Source organism: Antedon mediterranea, chromosome 3, assembly GCF_964355755.1.
Source record: "Antedon mediterranea chromosome 3, ecAntMedi1.1, whole genome shotgun sequence".
In the NCBI taxonomy this organism is placed as follows: Eukaryota; Metazoa; Echinodermata; class Crinoidea; order Comatulida; family Antedonidae; genus Antedon; species Antedon mediterranea.
The window spans coordinates 22,399,661-22,424,727 of NC_092672.1; the positions used below are offsets into that span (position 1 = coordinate 22,399,661).

At 32.0% G+C, this 25,067-nt stretch overlaps 1 protein-coding gene across 1 annotated transcript; it reads left to right on the top strand.

Annotated features, from left to right (window-relative positions):
* The first annotated feature begins 542 nt into the window (after positions 1-542).
* On the top strand, positions 543-11,050 carry LOC140044148 (uncharacterized). The gene is made up of 4 exons (XM_072088626.1): positions 543-623; positions 6,632-6,730; positions 10,435-10,533; positions 10,682-11,050. Exons 1-4 carry the CDS (start codon positions 543-545, stop codon positions 10,709-10,711), a joined length of 309 nt encoding a protein of 102 aa, XP_071944727.1. The 3' UTR covers positions 10,712-11,050.
* The last annotated feature ends 14,017 nt before the right edge of the window (positions 11,051-25,067 follow it).

Below are 25,067 nucleotides of genomic sequence, written 5' to 3' on the forward strand. Positions count from 1 at the left end.
TAATATATTAAAGAACTTGTTGCTATATGCACCTTCAATTGGCATTGATGTAGGTACTGTAGCTTTACACTGTTTTAGGATAATACATTAAAGAACGTGTTGCTAAATGCACCTTCAATTGGCATTGAGGTAGGTACTGTAGCTTTATTACTGTTTTAAGATAATAAATTTTAACTAGCAACAATTAACTTAAAAGTAATTAATGCTTTGGAAACAAAAGAGAAATAAAATAAGTACTAATTAACAAACTAAGTTGTTGCCCATGACAGTGACTTATTTGTATTAGTAAATAAATTTGTATAAAATATATCATCATATTCTTAATAATATGTATTTGCTCATTTGACTGGCACTTTTTATTATTATGTGGTTGTGAGGTCAAATTTATCTTAATATATTATTTGACTACTATATAATGACTATATTACTATAACATACAAGTGATCACTGTTGTCTATTCTATATTCCTTGTGATAATTCCTTATATGATATTAATGCAATTGAATACTGTATTAATATACTATCTGTTCACATGTTTTTAGATGCCAAATATAGACCAAAGCAATCCTGTTGACATCTGTCAATATTTAATTCAATGTGAAGCACAGGACGTCCAGGATGAGGTAAACATCAGTTATTATTTCTTTCATTGTAATCGTTTTAGGATTACTCATAGTAATTTTCTTAATAAGGATATAAATTAATGTATAAATAATGTATATTTATTATATTTCTAGTTGAAACGTAGATTTGATAAAATTTTTGTCTTTTACAACGACAACATTTAGCGTTTACTATCGAAATTTGTGGAATCACAGGGTATTTTCACACACTCGCGCTGTTCAACTGGATTCCGGGTCCTGTAACTTCCCGCAAAATGGCCGTTGGTGGCGAAATTCAATATTTTTATTTGTCGATAAGTCCAGAAAATGCAAATAAACGGCAAAATGAAAACTCTTGATATAATTTGAATTATGAAATAGGGAGGCTGAAATGACAGGCTTTTACTTTACGTCTAATTACAATTTGATTTTAGTTAGTAGTACTTAATTAGTTAGTAACTAATTATTTATTTATTGTTGAAGGCCTTTACTTTTACGTAAACTAGGCCTACAATGTGATTTTGCGAGCGCAGCGAGCAACTGTAGGCTGGGGACCGGCAAGAAGGCCCCTGGAAGCTTTGGCTCTCGACAGAGCAATTTCGGTTGTTTTAATCAGCTTACACAGACATTTTTACCTACTAAAATCTGAGTTATGCAGAGAAATTATATAGTACACTACAGTATGGAAGTTAATAGTACTGAAATACAGCTTTATTGTTACAACAAAGTACATTATATTAGGCTCTTAAATAATTTCTTGTCCTACTATAAACATTAAAAAACACATATGTAGGAGGCCTACGTACATGTACCAATTTAACTCGGCACCATTTTTATTCAAGTTTACACAATTGAAATTCTTTGGTTTAATCATGGACCTATAGGTCCATGGTTTAATGAAAAATATTTCCAGGAAAAATGTATAAATACATAAATTATGTTGTTACAATGCATGATAAAAGTACAATTGGGCCCAAAAAGATTGAACTGAACTGAATGTGATGTTGTGCGTCCTGAAAAACCCAGCCGAAGCACGCGATTGGTTAGTCAATTTTTCTGTCATAATATAATATTTATAACCATCATCTCTCAACAATCTCTCAATCTCACGCTCAGTAAAATGAACAAAAAATCTGCTATAATTGATAATTAAATGCACAGTTTTAGAAGTGGGGCCTTTGTTTTTCAAGGGGAGAGGAGGGGTGGTTCGCTGGTAAAAGGGGGCGAACCCCCCCCCCCCCCCCCCCCAAAAAAAAAAACCTGGTTACGGGCCTGGATATATAAGTAGGCTACGAAAGTTATTTGATCATTTTGTTCCAAAATTAACAAGATGCTCTTGTCATGATTTATTGTGATACAAATGTTAAAGCACTGCTCACCCTGTCACCCACTTGATAAACTATGCTTTTGGTCTCTTGGTACGGTTTCAGTGATTGATGACCCCTATTAACGGTTTCCTCCTGTGTGTAACATTTAGATAATAATATAATATATATTTATGTATACTGTTCTTTACTATTATATTAATTGCATCTTACGTTTTTATGATTAGTACCAATTGTTGTAAGTTTTTACATGACTACAGGAGAATTAATGTACATTTCGTTTACAAATAATTAAATATATTGAGGAACTTTTCATTGCCCTGGAAGCGATATTTTTGGCGTACATAATTTACAGACCACCATGAAACATCACAAAATCAACATGCATTACTCATCAGTCATATGCATATGTGTCACCCGGGCCTCTAATTCCAGAGGCGTTGGCCATGTTTTCGAGAACCATTTGGGTACACTCACTGGAGGGTGCGTGAGCGAAGCCTCTAGTTATTATAATTTGTCTCCTATATTCAGAATCATTTCAAAGATATTTAATTGTGTTTATATTATCCTCATCCTGCAGATACTGAAATTGTTACATATAATCAAAGTGCAGTCGTTTCAGTACATATTAGACAATGGTCATGTTCTGAATTATTTTAATCTTCATGTTTCATGTTTTTGAGGGACAATACATCTTTAAAGTATCTCAATTATAAATACAGAACATGGGATAATTTAACTTTACTTCATTCTAATACTATTAAAAAAAATGAATATTATGGATAATCATTAAACTGGACTGACATTACTGAAAAATATAAATATATTTTTTTAGCACTATTTTCTAACAAGTTATATTAATCCTCAAAAGACAGTAAAATTGTATTTTCACTTTAAATCAACTTTTAGACAATTACAAAGCTGTATTTTTTATGAGGACACTTAAATGGTAATTTTAATTTTTAACATGTTAGGAATTTACTAAAATGTATGTTGGGCTACCAAATGTTTATTATGTTTTAATGAATTTTCCAGTCATTTTTATTACCCTGTACATAAATCCTATTAATGTTTCCTGTAGGTAGTCTACTGTACAAGATGATTATTTTTTAGAGAAGGAAATGTATTTTGACTAATGTGATGTATCTTGAAAAAAAAACATAATTTACTTTTATTTATTTATATCATGCGTCTGTCTTCTTCTGAGTTGTTTGTACACGCCGATTTCTGTATCAAATATGTCTAGGCCTAGGCCTGTATCAATTGCAATATCCTACGCCAGGAATGAACTGTTGCGGCTCAGGCGTCACGATAGCCCGAAACCTGAAGGCTATTGTTAGTTTCTACGGGAAGTCAAGTTAAGGAAAAAGGGTAAAGGTGGAGGTATTCGAAAGCGCCTTAGAAAACGTAAGTCTAAACCTCCACTTCCATCGATGATTTTAGGAAATGTGAGATCTCCGTCAAATAAAATCGATGAACTCCGAGCATGTTCTAAACACATGTTTGAATACAGAGAAGTTTCAGTGATGTGTTTCACAGAGACATGGCTTAATAATAATATTATTGACAGCGAATTAGTACTAAGTAATTTTGAATTAGCTAGAGTGGATAAAACGGTAGAGTCGGTAGAGTATGTTTTTATATAAATAAAGCATGGTGTAGTAACTGGAGGATACGTAAACAACTCTGTACGCTGGATATAGAATTACTGACCATAAGTGCAAGACCCTTCTATCTACCACAAGAATTTTCTCAAATTTCCCTTACAGTGTGCTACATACAGCCAAATGCAAATATTGATAATGCGAGTGAGACTATTTCCAGTACTGTTCACCGGTATGAAACAATGGCACCGGACGCTCCACAAATAATTCTAGGAGACTTCAACAAATGCACTTTGAAGGATGTGCTACCTACTTATGAACAAGCAATCTCTGTAGAAACAAGAGGCAGTGCTACACTGGACTTAAGCTACTGCAATGTGAAAAAAGCATACACAAGCAAAATCTGTTCAAAACTTGGAAATTCTGATCATAACAATATACAATTATGCCAAAATACAAGTCAAAATTAAAACAGTCAAAACCCAGTAGTTATACAACAGCAGTTGTGGAGTACAGAGGTGGTTGAAAAGTTGCGTGGCTGTCTAGCATGTACTGATTGGGATATTATGCTCGATGATGATGATACTCTTGATGTAAGTGTATCTACAATCTCAGCATACATATCCTTTTGTGTTGATATGGTTATACCTAAAGTAACAAAAAAAAAAGATGTATGCAAATGAAAAACCATGGAGCTCTAACCAACTAAGGAAACTGTTACAAGATAAGCGTATAGCGCATAGAGGAAAAGATACTCCTAAAGTCAAAGAAATTCAAAAGGAAATAAACAAGTATATAAAAAATAGCAAACTGAAATACAAAAAAACACTAGAAAATAAATTTAAAGACAAAAACCCTAAAGCAGCATGGAAAGCAATTAAAACACTAACTGGCTACAAAGAAACCATATTGCGTGTACATGGAAGTGAGAACTTCGCTAATGACTTAAACAACTTTTTCTGTCGTTTTGAATCCGAGATATTAGTTACCAAAAATAAAAATGAAGTAAACAATGCAGTCATAAATGTAGTTGATGTGGGTAATGTATTCGCCAAAGTAAAGCCTGGTAAAAGTACTGGCCCTGATGGAATTGGAAATCGTGTTATTAAATACTGCAACCAAGGTAGGAGTTGGCACCGATATATGCCAAACTTTTTAATGAGAGTTTAGCAAGTGGTACAGTGCCCAACCAATGGAAAACGGCCTGTATCTTACCAATTCCTAAGAAAAAAAATCCCAAGGAACTTAATGACTATAGGCCAATAGCTATCACATCCAATGTTGGTAAGTGCCTAGAAAAGATTGTACTCAGGCAGTTGCTTGATAAGACCAATTTCTTTTCTCGATCCTCTCCAATTTGCCAATCAGAGTAATAGAAGTGTTGAAGATGCTGTGCTCTTCCACTTACATAATATTTACCAACATTTAGATGTGCCTAAATCATATGTAAGATGTTTGTATATAGATTTTTCTAGTGCTTTTAATACCGTTGAACCTGGTTCATTAGTAAGCAAACTTAAAGAAATGAACGTAAACGACACATTGACTTCATGGATATATAATTTCTTAACAAAAAGGTTCCAGTATGTTAAACTAAACGGTATTTTATCTGATAAAAGAACTGTTAGCATTGGCACGCCACAAGGGTCTGTTATCTCCCCAATGTTGTTTTCACTGTTCACCAGCAGTTTCAGAGCCAATTCAAATGAATGTTGTATAGTAAAATATGCAGATGACACGGTCATCACTGGATACATTACTGGCAATGATGAAACAAGCTATAGACAACTAGGATGTGATTTTTATCACTGGTGCTGCAATAACAACCTGAAACTAAACATAAAGAAAACAAAAGAAATGCAAATTGATTTTAGGAAAATTAAAGAACCCTTAGAACCTCTGATTATAAATGAAAATGAGATTGAAGTAGTAAATGAGTACAAATATCTGGGTTGTATAATTGACAATAAGCTAAATTGGATAAACAATGTAAATAAAGCCACATGCAAAGCCAACCAAAGGAGGTTTATTTTAAGAAAAATGAAGTACCTACAAATTGACAAAACTATACTTAAATTGTTTTATAACTCTGTAATTCTCAGTGTAATACTTTTTTGTAATGTTTGTTTTTATGGTAATACAATGCAAAAAGATAAAATTTAACGTAATCGAATAGGAAATAGAGCAATTAGACTAGTAGGAGAGCACTTACCTGATGTTGAATCCTTGTATAACGAAAATGTGTTAAAACAAATAAAAAGTATCATTGATGTTGAAACACATCCTTTTTACAAACAATTTGCCCTCATGAATTCTGACATAAGACTACGTGCACTTAATACCAAAACAAAACAGTTTAGGTGCTCTTTTGTACCTAATGCTATACACTTATATAACTCCAGAGTCCAAAGATAAAATGTAACCGCTTTTGTTTATTTTTATAGCTCACGCACTCCGTAACTAATAGAATATATAAAAATATTTCGGGTCATTTTCTTGTAAAAGTTCTTATAGGACTGAATAGAAACATATACCTTCAGATTAATTTGAGCCCTATTTAAAGTTTGTCCAACTATTAGTTACGGAGTTATATGATATGTAGGTCAAAGGTCAAATATGCCAAAAATCATACTTCCAGCCATTTTTGGACAAACTTTTCCATTAGAACGAATATTAATATGCATCTCCCAAATAATTTGACACTAAAATTATTTCATTTAATCTAAGCGTTGCAAAGATATGATCATTTTGTTTTCAATGGGTCAAAACATTCAAATTGAGGTCAGAGGTCAAAGATGAATTTTAGAAATTTGACAACATGGGTTTTTATAACCAGCATGATTCAAATATTCATAAAACACAATGTTTACACTTTCCCCATGATCTGCACACGAAAATACATAGGGATCTGGACTAGAATGTAGATTTACAACATTTACACCATAGGCTTTGCACATTTCAATGCTATATTAAAAATAATAATTCAGTTGTTTGATGGAAAATAAGTTTGTTAAGATCAATTGACCAGAACATATGATAGCTTAGTCATTTTGCAGGATTAACACAATTCTGACATTTTAATGTTTTAATATTTCAATAGGATGGTACATCAGCATTGGGGTTGGCTGCATTATTTGGTAATATAAACATATGCAAAATATTGGTGGATGCTGGAGCTAATGTGAACCTTAAAAATAAAGTAAGTCATTTTATATTATTTAACATTTCAAACAAGTAAAAGTTAATGTAATACTAATTCACTGCATATTTTGACAGCTACATTATTGTAAGAATAGGCAGAGTAGTATCAATAGTAACATGTTTATTCCCTGATATGTATAACTACAGATATGAAAATGATTACAAGCATGTACATTAAAACTACAGTTTAAAAAAATTACACTTTTTTTTTGTATTTAAACATTTGTTCTACCAAACATAGTGTAGTTGTGCAAGGAATGTTTATAAATAGCAATATATGAATTTAATTATTAAACATTTAAATGTCTCCAAATAATAAGAAGAAAGATATGATTCAAGGTTTCCGTCTTTATTGGATCATCATCATCATGATCATCAGGAATGACAATAATTTCACAGGGAAACAATAATAATACAATAAAAGTATGCAAATGAGGAAAGATAAACAAAGTAATTAAATATATGTAATAGTAATACCTTGATTTTAGTTTTAGATCTCAAATATTTTATTCTTAAAATCTATTTTTTAATTGAGCACTTTATACCTTTAAGCTTAAACTTGGCAAATGTTATAGTTTTTTGTTATAGGGCCTGTTTCTGCTCAGCAGAAATAATCGATTATTAACCGATTATTTTTTTAATCGATTATTTTTGTGCAGCAAAACGGTGCAAAATAAAATAACCGATTAAAAATAACCGATTAAAAACACTCAATCCATTGCATGTTTTAACCGATAATTTCTTGTTTTCACCGACACCGGAACAGTTTTGAGCTGCAACACAAATATCGATTATTGACAACACTTTGACCTCTAGAGTATGGTAACCCTCACTCACAGAGCATGCTGTTTATTTGGGCGATTGACGATCGACGATCAACAAAACAATGATGTGGACCGAACATTTGATTGTTATTATTTTTGAGGGAGAATTATACCGAGAGGATTCTGCATTACAAGTACACCGTTACATCTCTCCCAGTACAGGCTAACAATGTTTTGCATGTCCTTTTTTAGGCCTGTTGTTTTCGGTAGAAGTTATCCCAGCTACTAGGCTAGGCAGAGTAGAACCAACAACGAAACGAACTTTCTCGCCGACGTGCCCTTATTAATACATCATTATTCTGTTGTATGTAGGTAGTAGGCCTAGATGTTTATATTACAAATAATATAGCTTTACGTAAGAGTTCAATTTTTTATTTTAAAATTTTAATTAAATTCAGACCTCTCCTGATAATCATGGGAGTTTCTTGATATTTCATTTCATCATCTGCTTTTCCGTAAAAAAAAAAAGATTTCTGATTTTTTGGATAATTCAAAAAATGTCCTGACAATGTATATTTCTACTACTAGTATGAGAATAGATATAGATAAAGATAATAAAAAAACAAGAATATTGACTTGTAAGATATTTATAGTAAACTACTCAAGCCCGTAGCCAGGATTTTTAAAGGGGGGTTCTTTTTCAAAAGTATGAGAATAGATATAGATAAGATAATAGAAAACAAGAATATTTATAGTATTGCTTAATAGGGGACAATTCAGTCATTCAGCACTCGGGTAACAAACTCGCATGATGAATATACATGCTATCCCTCCCTATATATCAACTTCTGTAGTTTGGCCATGCTATCCCTCCCTATATATATCAACTTCTGTAGTTTGGCCATGTTATCCCTCCATATATATATATCAACTTCTGTAGTTTGGCCATGTTATCCCTCCCTATATATATCAACTTCTGTAGTTTGGCCATGCTATCCCTCCCTATATATATCAACTTCTGTAGTTTGGCCATGTTATCCTTCCCTATATATATCAACTTATGTAGTTTGGCCATGCTATCCCTCCCTATATATATCAACTTCTGTAGTTTGGCCATGCTATCCCTCCCTATATATATATCAACTTCTGTAGTTTGGCCATGTTATCCCTCCCTATATATATCAACTTCTGTAGTTTGGCCATGCTATCCCTCCCTATATATATCAACTTCTGTAGTTTGGCCATGCTATCCCTCCCTATATATACCAACATCTGTAGTTTGGCCATGCTATCCCTCTCTATATATATATATTTCCAAGTTGTGAAGTCTGTACATTTTGCACATTGTACACTGAATCATTAATACATTAAAAAATAATTACCGTATTTATTTGAATAAATCTCCCTCTCCCTCATCCTAAAATAAAAATAAAAATAAACATTCCAAATAGAACATTGTTTGAAAACTACCCCCATCCTATGCATACACACAATATTGTATTGTAACTCATTTTTATTTTTAGTAGAATTCATTATCTTCCATGATCTACATAATTACCAAATACTTGATCTATTTTTTAATGTATTTTTTCACTATTTTATATTAATTGTGTTTTTTTTCTTCATATCTAGGGGTATTTATTTCATTATACAGCCTACCATAAAAAAAATGAATGCCTCTTTCAAATAAACGCCTCTCTCGCAAACACGCCCTTTTACAAACCATCTAAAACAGTAAATACCCTGGTGCTTTTAACAATTGTTTGATTTGCTAAAGCATTGAATCATCTATTTCTTATGAAACCTGTTGCATGTTCCTTTTTGCCTTTTTAAAACTGTACAATAAAGCTAGGTGCATATTTTATAGGATACCCCATAAATTGAATAGTGAGAAAAAATAAATAAAGACCATTTATTTCTTTTTAGAATAAATCAGCATCCTCAATATTTCTCACATTCAAAATCTACTTTGAATTATTAATTATTTATTATTATTATTATTCCAAATTCTTCAATAGGCCTACTGTTTTGATATTTACAATCTTAAATTGAACGTTGCCAACTCTAAAGTTCTTGCAATTAACAGAACTTTCCAATTTAACTTTTTATTCATAATACTGTACAACATTTTTTAAATCAAATGTTCTACAGTAAATGTGACGAAAAAATAGTTTCTATTTGTTAGCTAAAATTTAAAACCCAATGTGAGTTTGAAAGCAGAGGCTTGTTTTGTGTACTTAATATAAACTAATGTAGAAATATACATATATGGAGTATATACTATGGAGTTAAATTTGTTCTAGAATAGTATTTCTTGAGTTTATTAAATCATCAAGTAATTTGATAAACATTGAACAATAACAATTTATTTAAAAGTTGTTAAAAAATAAATTATATGGTGATAGAGTGGAATAATTCTAGATTATTGGAGATAAAAGATATTTGATACTATTAAGCCATTTCCATACAGTAATAGCCTTATTCAGTTTAATTAAAACTGTATATTTTAATTTTAATATGCAGTTTTTTTTAATTGTTTGTGTTCACGTTTATAATTTTTGAATGAATTTGTAGGTTTACAATCTAATTTTGAAGTGTGTATCCATATCTGTTATGTATTTTTGTGTAATATTTTCAAACTTTTAGCTATCCGTCTACTTATGTATTGGTATACCCAAAAATAAGTAGTTTAATCAAGTGTATGATACACTACACGAAACAGTAGCTGTTATATTGGTTCGATGGGGTTTGCTATGTTTTTTGGAAGTTTGTGGGGTTTAGAAATTATTTTAAACCAAAAAATGATTTTTACCCCAAAAGTAAGTAAATTAGCAATGATCATACAGTTATCATTTTCAACTACATTTTGATAAATTTGTCTTTTAATACAGTAACAATACATCTACCTTTGTATAACATCTGTACTTAACATTTTCAGTATGGAATGTCACCTTTGCATATTGCTAGTAGAAAGGGACACAAGGATATCTGCCATTTTCTAATTGAAGCAGGATCCAATATCCATCTTGTTAGTCAAGTAAGTCATACAAACCTATTTATTTAGGTGCATATTGTGATTTTAAAGATATACCACTTTTGTTAAAGATGTTTAATTTTTTTAATAACAAACAATAATATATTTTAATATTATAGTTTCATTGAATTAATGTTTACATTTTTCATAGAATCTACAAACTCAAATTGAAGATCTTTAAAATAAATGATTCTGTCTGATGTCTTATTGTTGTACAGTATTATAGAAAGAATCAGTTCCTCTTAGACCTTATCTGTTTTCATTATACTTATATTTTAACGATTTACATTACTGTATATGTCGCTATTTTTTTATTCTTAGACATTTTTTTTGGCGCATGATCATAATTGTGGCACTTTTTCTATAAACAATTTCATAGAGTTACGATAAATAATATTAGTAAGGAGATTAATTGAATCAATTTTAAATAAAAACCTGTTTAATTTAAATTGATTCCCCTTTTATTTGTTATAATAATAATGACAAGAACATTTTTCACCAAATGAAAGATGGGTTTGTGTCGATAGAGTTCAGGAATAATCCCAAGGGTTCTGTAAAAAAAAAAAAAAAAAAAAAAAAAAAGAGAGAGAATAGTCCCACCATGTCAGATTTACATTTTGCTTTCACTAATACCGACGCACTAATGTATTTGTTTGAGCTGTGGCTCGCAAAGCATGTCTTTTCATTACAACATTCGTAGTTCAGGCAGACCTATTGAGCACAGCTCTGGGTCTATTAACTAAACAGATACAAACCTATGCATTTATTTCGATATACTTTTCTGGGCGGAACCCTCTCTGCGAGTCGGGTTTTTGGCGTGTGTGCCCATAATAATTATATCTCAATTTGATTATGTATATTAATTCTACGATATGTTAGTTACGATTCTGTATAGACCTATAACTTTTATATTATATTATCGGTTATTTTACAAGTATATTAATGGTGCGTTTATCTATATAACAATGGGGAATGCTAATTGTTAATACTATATTTTCAACAGGGGCAGCCTTCACGTAATGTAAGGTATTAGATGTAATATCAATACCATAATCTACATAATGTAATGGTGGCTGCCCCCTTTGTTATTATTACAGTAGTTTTACATTATATATTTAGTTATTTCGTCATTTAATAATAAATGACATTTTCCATCCATTTCGGTGTTTTGTTTCCTTTGTTTTGTTCTGGACTCTGTTGACACAAAAGAACATTTTTCACCAAATGAAAGATGGGTTTGTGTCGATAGAGTTCAGGAATGTTCCCAAGGGTTCTGTTATTGCTTTTAATTGAGAAGGTCGTGTACTTTTGACCCAAGGGCGTTCAGGGGGAATATTTTGTATAGTGTTTAATGGCTTTTACCTTCGAGAAGGTCATGTCTTTGACCCATTGGCGTTCAGGGGATATTTTGTATAAGTGTTTTAGTAATGTACATTCTTTTCCTTTTGCCTTCCTTCGGACCAACACGTCAATAAATTGTTGTTCCCTCCATCCACCGCTTCTTTCCACCGTTTTATGATAGAATTAATTAATTATTAATTTTTGTTATGTGTTCGTGGGCACGGCGTGTGTGCCCATAATAATTATATCTCAATTTGATTATGTATATTAATTCTACGATATGTTAGTTACGATTCTGTATAGACCTATAACTTTTATATTATATTATCGGTTATTTTACAAGTATATTAATGGTGCGTTTATCTATATAACAATGGGGAATGCTAATTGTTAATACTATATTTTCAACAGGGGCAGCCTTCACGTAATGTAAGGTATTAGATGTAATATCAATACCATAATCTACATAATGTAATGGTGGCTGCCCCCTTTGTTATTATTACAGTAGTTTTACATTATATATTTAGTTATTTCGTCATTTAATAATAAATGACATTTTCCATCCATTTCGGTGTTTTGTTTCCTTTGTTTTGTCCTGGACTCTGTTGACACAAATGTCTATTTGTATTGATAATGATTGCAAACTATTATTATGCCGATGACAGTGCCTTATGGTGGCTCATCATGATCCATTATACATTTCAAATACAAAGTAATTTTAATGATTAGGCTATCCTTAGTCATGATTTCATTGAGTACTTGGTTTACAAATTGATAACTATATTTCAAGTGAAGACTATGTTATTGTTACATGCAAAAAAGCTAATGTATGCCACATCAGTCTGGTATTCTGGTTTAACTTCACTCCTCAAAATAAACTGTAACCCTAAATAAAAAGTTTTAATGTGTGTTTGTCAATTCTCTATGTTTTTCTTCTCTGAGACAAATATGGTACTATATTTTTCACATTAACGCTGAACTTTTGTCTGTCCCACTTAATAAAGTTGAATTGTCAAGTTTGTTGAATTTAGCCTGGTTAGTGTCTGTCCGTTCATTCGTTAATTTAATATTTTAACAACTGTAGGACATAGTGTACAGAGGTTTTTACTTTTTATAGGGTCTATGAACCTAGTTTGACTGTCTGTCCGTCCTTCTGTTCTCCCTTTTGACTTTGGCCTATTAGAACAAAGCAAAAACCAAATTCTCTTATCTAATTATAATTTGAATAGAATATAAAAAAAGAAATATAATGAAACACCTAACTTTTTCTTCAAATATGTTTGATACAGAGATGCTGTACTGACAGCTGTAAGTTGCTAACTTTTTTTTGTGCAATTGTTTTGTATTAAAATTGATTAGGGAAAAAAGAAATCACAAACCATTTTAATCTTTTGTAGTTTATTGTAAAGAACATATTGTTTTTATTTCATTTTCATAAATAGTAGTATACACTTACATATAAATAAAATTCAGTACCGTAATACTTAAAAACATATGCCTACAATGTTCAAGCAGTTAATGTAAGGGGAATAATTGGACAGTATTAAACAGTTAACATTTAAAAAAAAATTAAATTTATTGTATTTTGGATCTCAAACAACAAGTGTTGTTCAGTGACTTTATAGAGATCATTACTGCTAGCTGCCAAGAAATGTTTTTCTTGGTTCTGTGAGATTTTGTTTAGTACATGCTGTTGTATCTCTACACATTTCCGAACTCCTTGCCTTGCTTTAGTAATCCTTCTAGCTTCATTTTCATTTTGTTTGTCATTTCTGTCATGGTCTGTATATTGATAGGAAAAAATATATCATTTAGTCACATGATTTATACATTTATACCTTTATTGTACATGAATGTTATTAAAGTGAAATGAGGTTGGTTATATTTTTTTAACATGTACAAAATTGAACTATGGTGAAATGCATGCAGTACTTGAATGTTATTATAAAAAATGTTACACCTTTGTACCAGTAACTTCCGTAATGAATGAAGGAATGTTGAATACTTTCATTTGGGTGGGGGTGGGGCTACTGATATTTTTTACCTACCTGTAATAGGTTACTTAATATTATTTTATTTTTATTTCTTAATTTTAATTTATATATCAACTGACAGATATGAAAACCTCTACTAAAAAGTTGATAAACATGAAACAGTAACATCTTTATCTCATTGTAACATTAAACAACGGAAGCAGGTTAATAATACTGCAGTGTAATTCTTTAATATAATAAATAGTATGAATATTATTATTATAAAGTGTTGTACATTAAACAAGCATTACGGATTGTTTGTATCAGAAATATGCACAAAATTAAAATTTCACAAAGTGCCAGTGTAACTTGTTAACAACAGTTTCTACTAGGCCTACATTACAATTCCTTAATCTAATAAACAGTGAACATGAATCTTATAATGAATTGATGCACATTACACAGGAGGTGGAGGATGGGTAGGTTAATTGAAATAAGCACAATGGTGGTACTTACCTGACTGAATGTTGAATACTGATTGTTGAATGTGTCTCTCCTGGCGGAGGGAAACAACAATTTACAAAAGAATGCCATAACATGTGGAGTAGCGTGATTGTTGTTCACCTAGTTGTGTGTGTGTGTTATTATAAAATTTATTTTATCAAAATATTAAAACCACTTTAAAAATGAAATAAAAAATGTTTACATGGAACTACAGTGATATTTATTAGGGTGTCATCCTTTCACCCACTAACAAGTTTTACAATAACAAACCTTTTTTCTCATACTCTCTCTCTCTCTCTGTAAATGTGACTTATCTCCAACTTTCCATACGGAAAATCTTACGATTACAAAATTGATGGCCGGATGGGCACCGACTGATATTTTTAAAAATGAAAATTTCCATTACATTTCCATCTGATACAGTAATTAAGACACAGTCTTATCTATACTTCAATGTTTAACCTTTAGACTCTAAAGGTTAAAACATTGAAGTATAGATAAGTAAACAAAGATTTTGGTTAAGTTTAATTTAGTAGTCAAACCATTATTTATCCAACGAGAGTTGGCGGACAAACAAACATAATTCGAATCCTAGATTTCCAAATTCAAAACATAACAACTATTCTAGTGGTTAAACTGTTGTTAGTGGTTAATGTATTACATTATTGTTAATGCTATATTATTAGTGGTTAATTTTTGTTATAAATGTTTCATTTTAACAGAACAAATACCCAGAGATACATTATAGCATTTATGTTATAAGAATTCAGTTAATAGTCCTATTTTGATATTTGTGTCTTTTTTGTTTTCATTAATTCTAAAAGAAAGTAATATGATTTAAAATACAAATTGCAGAGTTGTAAAATAAATGTTTCAAACATGCAGTTGCAAATAAAAAAAAGGCAAATTACTAAAAATAATGACAATGCTGTGGGTAGCTGGATCTCAATGGAAATAAAATAAGCAAAAAGCTAAATCAAAGCGATAAAGTAAAAGTTAAAACAGCCAGACATTTTAATATAGATATCTTCTGTATTGTTTGTGTGTAAATGGACATTATTTATGTTTTGTTAATATTTTTTAATTATATGTCAGTCACATATATTCCATCCTCATGTTTGGTGTAGGACATTAAAACTGCATTCATTGTCAGGTTTTCTGAGCTTTCAAAGCCTGTTCTTTAATATCAGTTCAAACTGGAGAACAACAACCTGGTTGAATATTCTAGCACTCTAATATTGTTCAATGTTTTTAATGTCTTGATTTGTGGTGAAAGGAATGTTTGATAGTTGGTCTTAACAGTGGCAGATCCAGAAAGAGAAAGTAAAGTACTTTCAATTCATTAATTAAAACACATTGTTTCAGCGCCGTGCTAATTTAGTCTTTATTAGAGGTTGCCATTGCTGTTGCTGTCGTCACACAAAATTATTGTTATGGGTGTTTTGCTAAGTGGTATGACACATGTTCTTTTGCTGCCTAGCTAGATAATTCTGAAGAATATTATCAGCATAGACAAAGAGCGCACAGGAGAAATATTTGAATACTCATTTACCCAAGCGATTCCTATACTGTAATTTGAAAACAGTCCTGATGGTCTCTCCAAAACATTGGAGAGTTTGTGTGTTTGAAAACTACTAAAAAGATGTTCAATTGCATTTTTTGATTACTAAACCCTGCCACCAGTGCATCAGTAAAGCGAGAAAATTTAGCTCTGGAGACTGTAAAAAATTATCTTTGAGGTAACATAATGGAAGATCGACTAAATGCATTGTTATTGATGTTTGTTCATCAGGACATTAAACTTAATTACGATGTCATTATTCTTAAGTATGTGAATATGTATCCCCGCTTGATGAAGTATGTAGGCCTATTTTTATTTATTAAATTAACAGCATTGTTATTACATGTTATTGTTAAGATAATAAAATTAAAATTAATAAGCAGTATAGAGATTCAGCCACTGATTACCACAGCATTGTCATTTTTTTGTAATTTTCCTTTTGACCTTTTTTATAATAAGATATAGGCCTATAAGCCTAAAGCCCTACAACACGCTCTTTCACTATGTATTATTTAACATAACTATGGCAACATGATAAATTTGAAGTCACATCATTTTTTAAGGTAGTTAATTACCATACCGGAAGTACCTTTATCAGGGAATTCCCCCAGATGGTCACATTGAACGTGTGTTTACCAGCGGAAAAAGTAGAGTACGATCTTTTTACCAATTGTTAACACGCTATGGGAGTGTCATTTCCGGCCAACTATAGGTGCCATTTATCATAAATTTTACGTGCGGGAATATAATTTCCAACCGTCTAGGGGTGACATTTAACAAAATTTGCTTCACCACAGGTCCCACCTGTGCCTCATGTACTTGGTGATTGGTTGCGTCCCCTCCCCCCTTTACTACAAGGCTCATGGATCCGCCCTTGTTTATGATGAGCAACAATGCCTGTTTTCTGTGTGGTGTAATTAAAAAGAAGTAAATATGATTGCAACTTCATTCTCCTTGTACCTCCTTGTACACACCTTGAAATTAAATTGCATAAATGAATAATTAAATATCAAAATGAATAATATTAAACATAATGTTAGTCCATCATGTACTTCATATTTCATATCATAAAACGCTACCAGGCACTGATAATAGAATTAGAAGCCAGGCATATACAGTAGGCACATTGGTGGGCTGGTTTGTCCTGTCACATCTGGACCGAATCGTCCTGAATTCAACTAGTTACAGTAGCCTAGGCCTAGTAAGTAACGTAATGCTAAACCTAACCTAGTGTTAATTACATGCATTTGGTGTTTCAAGCTTATTTTTGGATGAACCAACCATACGTACCATCCTTTCGATATCTAAAGTTTGAAATGTGCGCCGAGCACATGTTATCTCTCAATATTTGCTAGCTATGACCTCTAAGTGATCTGATTGAGACGCAAGATTTATCGAATGCAGCATTTGGCAACTTGCAAATAAATTAGTCTGAAAACACATTTTTCGTAAAAATGTGCCGTTCTAACATCGCTTAATAAATAAAAGGAACTAAAAGGTGTTCCAGCTCAAACGGCGCTAGCGGTTTTATTATATTAGGAAAAGATAGAGTAAATAGGCTTAATTGGTTATTGATAGGCCACATAAAACCTCATTTTTAAAAAACTTTTTTTTGTAAAGTTGCCCAAGAAACACCACTGAGAAGGTCATTTTTTTACTTTTATAAATTGCTAAATTGTGTGTGCGGCCAAATATTATTTGAAAGGTATTAAAACTCATTTCTAGACTGGTATTTTGTTTGGATATCATGCATGAAACTACCCCTACAGCATCGCAAAGAAGAATATTAATAGTTCTGAAGATTTTTTGTGTAATTATGATTTTATATCATTAAGTATGTCACGGCAACATTGCCAGTGAGTTTGGTGTGTTGTGGAGGGTGGACTCAAGACAAGAATAATATACATATAAAACACTATAATATTATATGTCCAGATTATCTACAGGTGAATTATCTTCATGAGTCCATTTCCAATTTTACGTCGAAATACAGTACTCTTTGTTCCTCTCACTCCCATATTTCCACTCCATCTTATCCATAATTTCTTCGGTGATTTCTCTGATGTTTTCTAAGCTTAATCTTCTTAATTTGGCACTTCTCTATTCTCAAGTGGCACTGTAACACAGACAAATATTACCGTAGTATACCGTTCATTTACGGTACCCTATAACATTCATTACTTTCAATAAATTATCTATAATTATATTATAATCATGAATCATTTGTTATTCAATGCAAAGCGTGCAAAATAGATAAAAAACTATGACTGATGATTTTAAGCTATACTCGTTTTGTAGTTACGAATATGACTGGTGATATTCGTCACCACAAATACGCTTTACGAATATCAGCTCAAAATTTTAACAAATGTATGACCTATCCGTTTTTGTTATCGTATTCGTAAGGTTGTGAAACCTCCATATTATTGGTGCCATCATATATCAACATCGTTATAGGCTATGTAGAATCTGTAGCAAAACTAGCATCGATATGACTTGAGCTTGCGCAATACTATAAAATGAAAATAGAGAATATTTAATATTCTTAATGAATCACAGGATCAAGTGTAATAGTAGAGAGGCCAAATACACAAAAGTCCTCTATAAAAAGTTTGGGGGCATTTTTTGTTAATAGCAGGCAACCATGTTGAATGTATCCTTTGTGGGGTGACAAAAACGATAGGGGTGGATGCCATCTTCATTTTTGGGTTTTAAGGTCAGTTTATGTGGTCAAGAGGTCAAACAAGGTCAAAATATAGGATTTTTTTTTATTCACGGAAAATCATCTACATCATCAGATCTATCCAAAAAGGTATATCTGAAGATCAACTGATGCTTCATATTATAGTAATTATGAGATAAACATTTCATTTTACACATAAAAACATAGGAAATTAAATATAAAAGTGTCATTTTCTCAAAATGTTATTTTCACATATTTCTGTAAAGTACACACATTTTTTTAATAGGCTTTTCCCAGTCTGTTGTAAATTTGTCTTTTTTTATGTTGTCCACCAGTCATCGTTTTGATTTTTGTCTGAAAAAATAGGTCAAGTGTTATATGTATGAAACGCCATATGTGCCAAAAGATTGGTCTTTTACTATAATATTAATACCTATAATAATGTAATACAGTAATATTTAGAAATTTATTTTTAGAAAGATTAATAATATTACCTATAATAATGTAATAATATTTAGAAATTTGTTTTTAGAAAAAATTTGAAAACAGACCCTCTATATGACCTAATGTCAAGATGTTTTTGTTTGGATCAGAGACCCCCTTTAATGTAATTATTTAAACATTTTTTTCATTATTTCAATGATACAAGTTTTTATTGAAATTTGTTGTTTCAAGAAATCTCGAAAGAGAAACCTGGGTATCGAGTCTTTGTTTTCAAAAACCCTAACTATTGGACTTTATCAAGGTTGGAAGGAGTGGTAATTGGGGACTTCTTCTTGAGGCCTTCGCATCTATGCTATCATGGCTGACGGTGATAACAAATATAAAACTCCTTATTAAGTAATTAAGAAGTCCTTTATACACATGGATAAAGACGGTTTTAACTTTATTTATAAACATTACGTTACGTACTGTGTCCAGGTATGAAATCCATTTCTCCCAAAAAGTAAACGCACTTGAAAAGGACAACGTCATGCGACAAATCAAATTCCAGCTATCCATTCTTATATTCATATGAAGATCGTTTAAAGTTGGCTTGGCCTAACAACCCTGTATGACAGACGAATTCATGGTGACTTGATTGAAAATTTTCAAAAGATTTTGAGGGTGTAGCCAAGGAAGACTTCCTTCAAATAAGATGCAATCTAAGCAGAAATACACAAGGACATCAGCTTAGACTTTTTAAATGAAAATTTCACAAAGGAATGATAGCCAAAAGAGTGGTTAAGTATAATTAAACATAATATGCCAAATATAAACCAATATATGAATGTGAAACTGGAATACAATATCAACAATATAATTAAGATGACAACAAAAGATGTTTATTCTAACTTTGTTAATAATGTTTTTATTCCCCCGAAAAGCATACTTAAATGGAATAACATATTTAATGAAGATATCAAGTGGTGTGATGTCTGGAAAAGTGAAAAACGAAAAAATTAAGAAATTTGCCCAATTGAATTACAAATTACTAAATAGAGTTGTACCTACAAATCTAAAACTGTATAACTGGAAACTGAAAAATAATAACATATGTAACAATTGTGGAGTCATTGAAGACGAAAAACATATGTTTTATTATTGTAGACGTAATCAAATACTGTGGGAAAATTGACAATATATTTAACAAGGCCAACAGCCATTAAGTCGCGTGCTACAATGCATAGTGATACCGGACCGACAGACAAACAGACCGACAGACAGACAGACCGACAGACAGACGGAACGACCGACATAGTGAACTATACTGACCGAAATTACTGAACATGTTTAAAAATGTTGAAATGTTTAAAAACATTTATATTTTTTTAATTTACACGTGCGTAGCCTGTCACTTTTGACGTGCTCGTATAACGTAATTTCGAGTTGAAAAGTAAGTCAAGAAAACAGAAATCGGGCAAAAAGAGTGCGCAATAACATTTAACGCGCAGTGCGCGCGCAAAAATCTGCGCACTCATGGCAATTTTGTAAACGCTTAAAATTGCCTGAAACGTACTCTTATTTCATCGAAAATAAATTTTTAAAATTTTAAGCGCGCGTACGCATGCGTTACATGCGCTACGCACGTAATTGTATTGCCATATGATGATTTATGCCCTGAAATTTATGAGTACCAAATTTTATTTAATTGTGATTCATGGTTGTTAAGATAATGATAACAAACGTGATTTCGTTAAATCGTGCGTAGACCGCGTAATTTTTTATTGCGCACAGTGAAAACATAACCACATCGATTCCTGGCCATAAGGAATATTCTGTGAAAAATTTACTTAGCTAGAGTAAACTGATATCAAGATAAGGTCATAAAGCGATAAAACGCATAGTGATACCGGACCGACAGACAGACAGACAGACAGACCGACAGACAGACCGACAGACAGACCGACCGACCGACATAGTGAACTATAGAGTCGCTTCCACGCGACTAAAAATCAATTGTATTCAATAGCTGTGTACGTCATATACATAATTAAAATTAAAACTTAACTTAAACAAGGCCAACAGCCATTAAGTCGCGTGCTACAATGCATAGTGATACCGGACCGACAGACAAACAGACCGACAGACAGACAGACCGACAGACAGACGGACCGACCGACATAGTGAACTATACTGACCGACATTACTGAACATGTTTAAAAATGTTGAAATGTTTAAAAACATATATATTTTTTTAATTTACACGTGCGTAGCCTGTCACTTTTGACGTGCTCGTATAACGTAATTTCGAGTTGAAAAGTAAGTCAAGAAAACAGAAATCGGGCAAAAAGAGTGCGTAATAACATTTAACGTGCAGTGCGCGCGCAAAAATCTGCGCACTCATGGCAATTTTGTAAACGCTTAAAATTGCCTGAAACGTACTCTTATTTCATCGAAAATAAATTTTGAAAATTTTAAGCGCGCGTACGCATGCGTTACATGCGCTACGCACGTAATTGTATTTCCATATGATGATTTATGCCCTGAAATTTATGAGTACCAAATTTTATTTAATTGTGATTCATGGTTGTTAAGATATGATTACAAACGTGATTTCGTTAAATCGTGCGTAGACCGCGTAATTTTTTATTGCGCACCGTGAAATCATAACCACATCGATTCCTGGCCATAAGGAATATTCTGTGAAAAATTGACTTAGCTAGATTAAACTGATATCAAGATAAGGTCATAAAGCGATAAAACGCATAGTGATACCGGACCGACAGACAGACAGACAGACCGACAGACAGACCAACCGACCGACATAGTGAACTATAGAGTCGCTTCCACGCGACTAAAAACCTGTATGCCAGAATCCATGGATTCAGTTTAAATATATTTTAAAAGATATGAATACACTAGGCATGTTGTAACTTATAAGTGGCATCCATTTTTGTATTTTAAGATGTACAGTTTTTGTATGCATATAATCAAACCACTATATGTATAGGCCTAAAGGTTAAAAGAGTAAAGATCAGAAAATAACGAAAAAAGTAGAAAACGGAAATTTAATGTATGAAAATGAAATGTGAACGAAATTTGTATGAAAGAATGAATAAAGGTGGTGGTTAACCACAAAAGAGAAAAAAAAAGGACTGATAGGAGATCCACTTTTTCACAATTAGTAATTATATATTTTAATAGTTTGCCACCCAAAGTCGTCATTTCTGAAACCACTAACACATTTAAAAACCGATTGGATTTGTTGTAGAAATTAGGTTAAAAGGGTAAACAAATTTACCTATCTAAACTATCAGAACCAATATTCTAAACACTGAGTGGATGATTGATCAATTAAAAATAGAATCATTGGTATAACAAGAAACGCTGTAATTCATTGATAGGTTCTGCATGACATGGTCAGACTGATCACGAATCACACATAATACACAATATTCTTTCGAACTGACAGATGATAAGGAAGATCTTATATTTAAAAGTAACAACTTATTGAAAGAAAAAAAAACAGTAGAACTTAAAACTTCATGAGTCACTGAGAAAGCATCGCTCTAAACCTTTGCGGATTTCTATAAGGTAACTGTTTCGATAAAATATATAAAAACTGACAGAAAATCTGCTAATCAACCATTGGAGTATGATCGTAGCCCAATTTTAATATCTTTAACCAAATATGACTTCACATATCTTGATGGATGGCGTTGAAATACCCACAGATGTTCCAGAAGAAAACTTACAGTAAAAACATGATGGTCATCCACTATAGGATGCAGTAAACATGGCTGTAAACATTTGGGGACTATGCAAGTATTTATGCAAGTTACCTAGATATTTCGTCATTTTGTTGTATTTGATCATTACATTGGAAAGGGGTGGATAAAAGCAGTGACACGATTGAAAGGATAGTCCCAATGTACTAATCTGTACTTCCGTATGTGTTTTGGGCCACACTCATCGGTTTGGAGAACAAATATCACACAGTTTTGTCAATAACAAAGATCTTGCAATTATACATAAAGTTGATGTTAATTAATGATATGCACTTTGTAACAGTAGCCTTCAAAAGTATGGACGATGTCTGGTATAGTGAACAATAAAGTGGTTGAAAACCTATTAAGAATAATCTAACCAGCTTCCATGCTATTACAGGTTGCAACACGTCATTATTTGCTGGTTATGGGAAGAGGTCATACTGGAAATCATTTTTAACGCATCCACTCCTTGTAAATGGAATTGATTAAGATTAAGACTTTCCACGTACAGTGTACACTAAAGTTTAATATTGCCAAATATATGGTACTCTTGAGCAGATAACTGTATAGACTACAGACTACTCTTTGGTGCTATGTACCTCCATCTAGACTCAGTGAACATATACCAATAACACTAGTGATATATATTTCCCTTATATATTAAGTATTTCACTTCACTCAATAAATATTTAAGTACCTGTATTTATACTTCGGGAAGCACTTAAAATTAAAAAACTCACCTATGGTGAATACAGACATCATAGAACCTAAACATACGAGCCAACTATCAGGCAGAGATCAGGTTGTGGCCTAAATGAATCGGGTCGTTTGGAAGCCCCTAACCCAGTTGTCAGTTTGGAACTTGTTACATGTGTATGTAAACTAAAGAGCCAGATGAAGTTGTTACAGAAAGCATGCATATGTGGTTGTGATTCAATCGTTTGCCGTTACCCAGATGGCCAGTAGGCATTATATATCAGTGCTTGAAGAAATACCCACCACAGAGCGTTACCTCCTTCCATCCCAGAAAATCTTCGAATATTGGCATGTGCCCATGCCGCCCATTACTCCCAACCCACAAACCCTCTGTGACCGTTTTTAAATGAAATTTAAGACATTCCAGTAGGCTTCCAATTTCGGTTATTTTGATACTCTAGGACTCATCCTCTCCATTCCTTTAACACCTTCCAGGAGTGACTCAAAAATTTTAAAATCTTCCCAGTACAATTCTGGTCTTTTTGAAACCACACTATAACCATCAGCCCAAGGCTATCATGAAAATTATATTTATTTCAATTATTAATACCGATAATTAACCGTGTCTGTGCTCTATTTGACCTTATGACCTTGAAAATGACCTTTAAACTTGTAAGTTGAAAAATTGATGAACTGCACCATCTGCAGTAATATGTCAATAATGATCCAATAATGGTTACATTTCTTTTAATTAGCTTATATGTTGTTGAAAACAGCTTAAACCTCTATTTTACCATATTTGAACTTATAACCTTAAAAATGACCTTTGACCTGAAATTTGAGAGCGGCATCCACCCCTATCTTTTTTGTAATCCCATAAGGGATATATTCCACATGGTTGCCTGCTATTAACAAAAAATGCCCCCATGATGAAAAAGCTCACATTGGCCGCCCTACTATAAAATTGTATTAAGAGATTTATTGAAAATTATGGTTTTAATTAATGTTTACTCAATTTGTAATAATAATGCTAAACAAAATAGGGTGAAGTTTGAACAACTTAGTGTATAAGTCATTTTCAACTGTTATATTCTAATTGATACTAGATTGTACCACGTCACAATGTTAGCAAACTTCCTGCTTTGTAGCCATACTACAGTTTTTCATGAATATTTTCTGATTTTTGTAATACCAACATAAACATGGTCAATTTATTTCATCTAAAAGAGATCAATGAAAAATTAAAATAGAGATCTAAAACAATAGATGATCACATTTTTTGATTTTAAATTGTCTGCTTTATGGCATATTTAACTGTCTACTGACTGCATATGTAAACAGTGATGATTGTTAGAATTCACATTTTCTGCACTCAGATCTTTAAATCACTGGTGCTTTACTTGTACATATACTTTACAGTGGAAACAGGATGCTACTTAGTTATTATCCCTAAAATACTTTTTTTTCTCTTTTGTGGCGTTAACCACTATTTATTCATTTCATTTCATCAACATATTAATACAATTATTTCTAATAATAATAATAATAACTATTCATTGTTATTCTTACTTTTGTTTGGTTTATAT

What these genes read in the sequence shown, in the direction of transcription:
- LOC140044148 (XM_072088626.1), top strand. Translation starts at nt 543, where the DNA reads ATGCCAAATATAGACCAAAGCAATCCTGTTGACATCTGTCAATATTTA. An exon ending in ATGTGAACCTTAAAAATAAA is followed by an intron (nt 6,731 to 10,434) that starts GTAAGTCATTTT and finishes TAACATTTTCAG; the next exon opens with TATGGAATGTCACCTTTGCA. An exon ending in ATATCCATCTTGTTAGTCAA is followed by an intron (nt 10,534 to 10,681) that starts GTAAGTCATACA and finishes CATTTTTCATAG; the next exon opens with AATCTACAAACTCAAATTGA.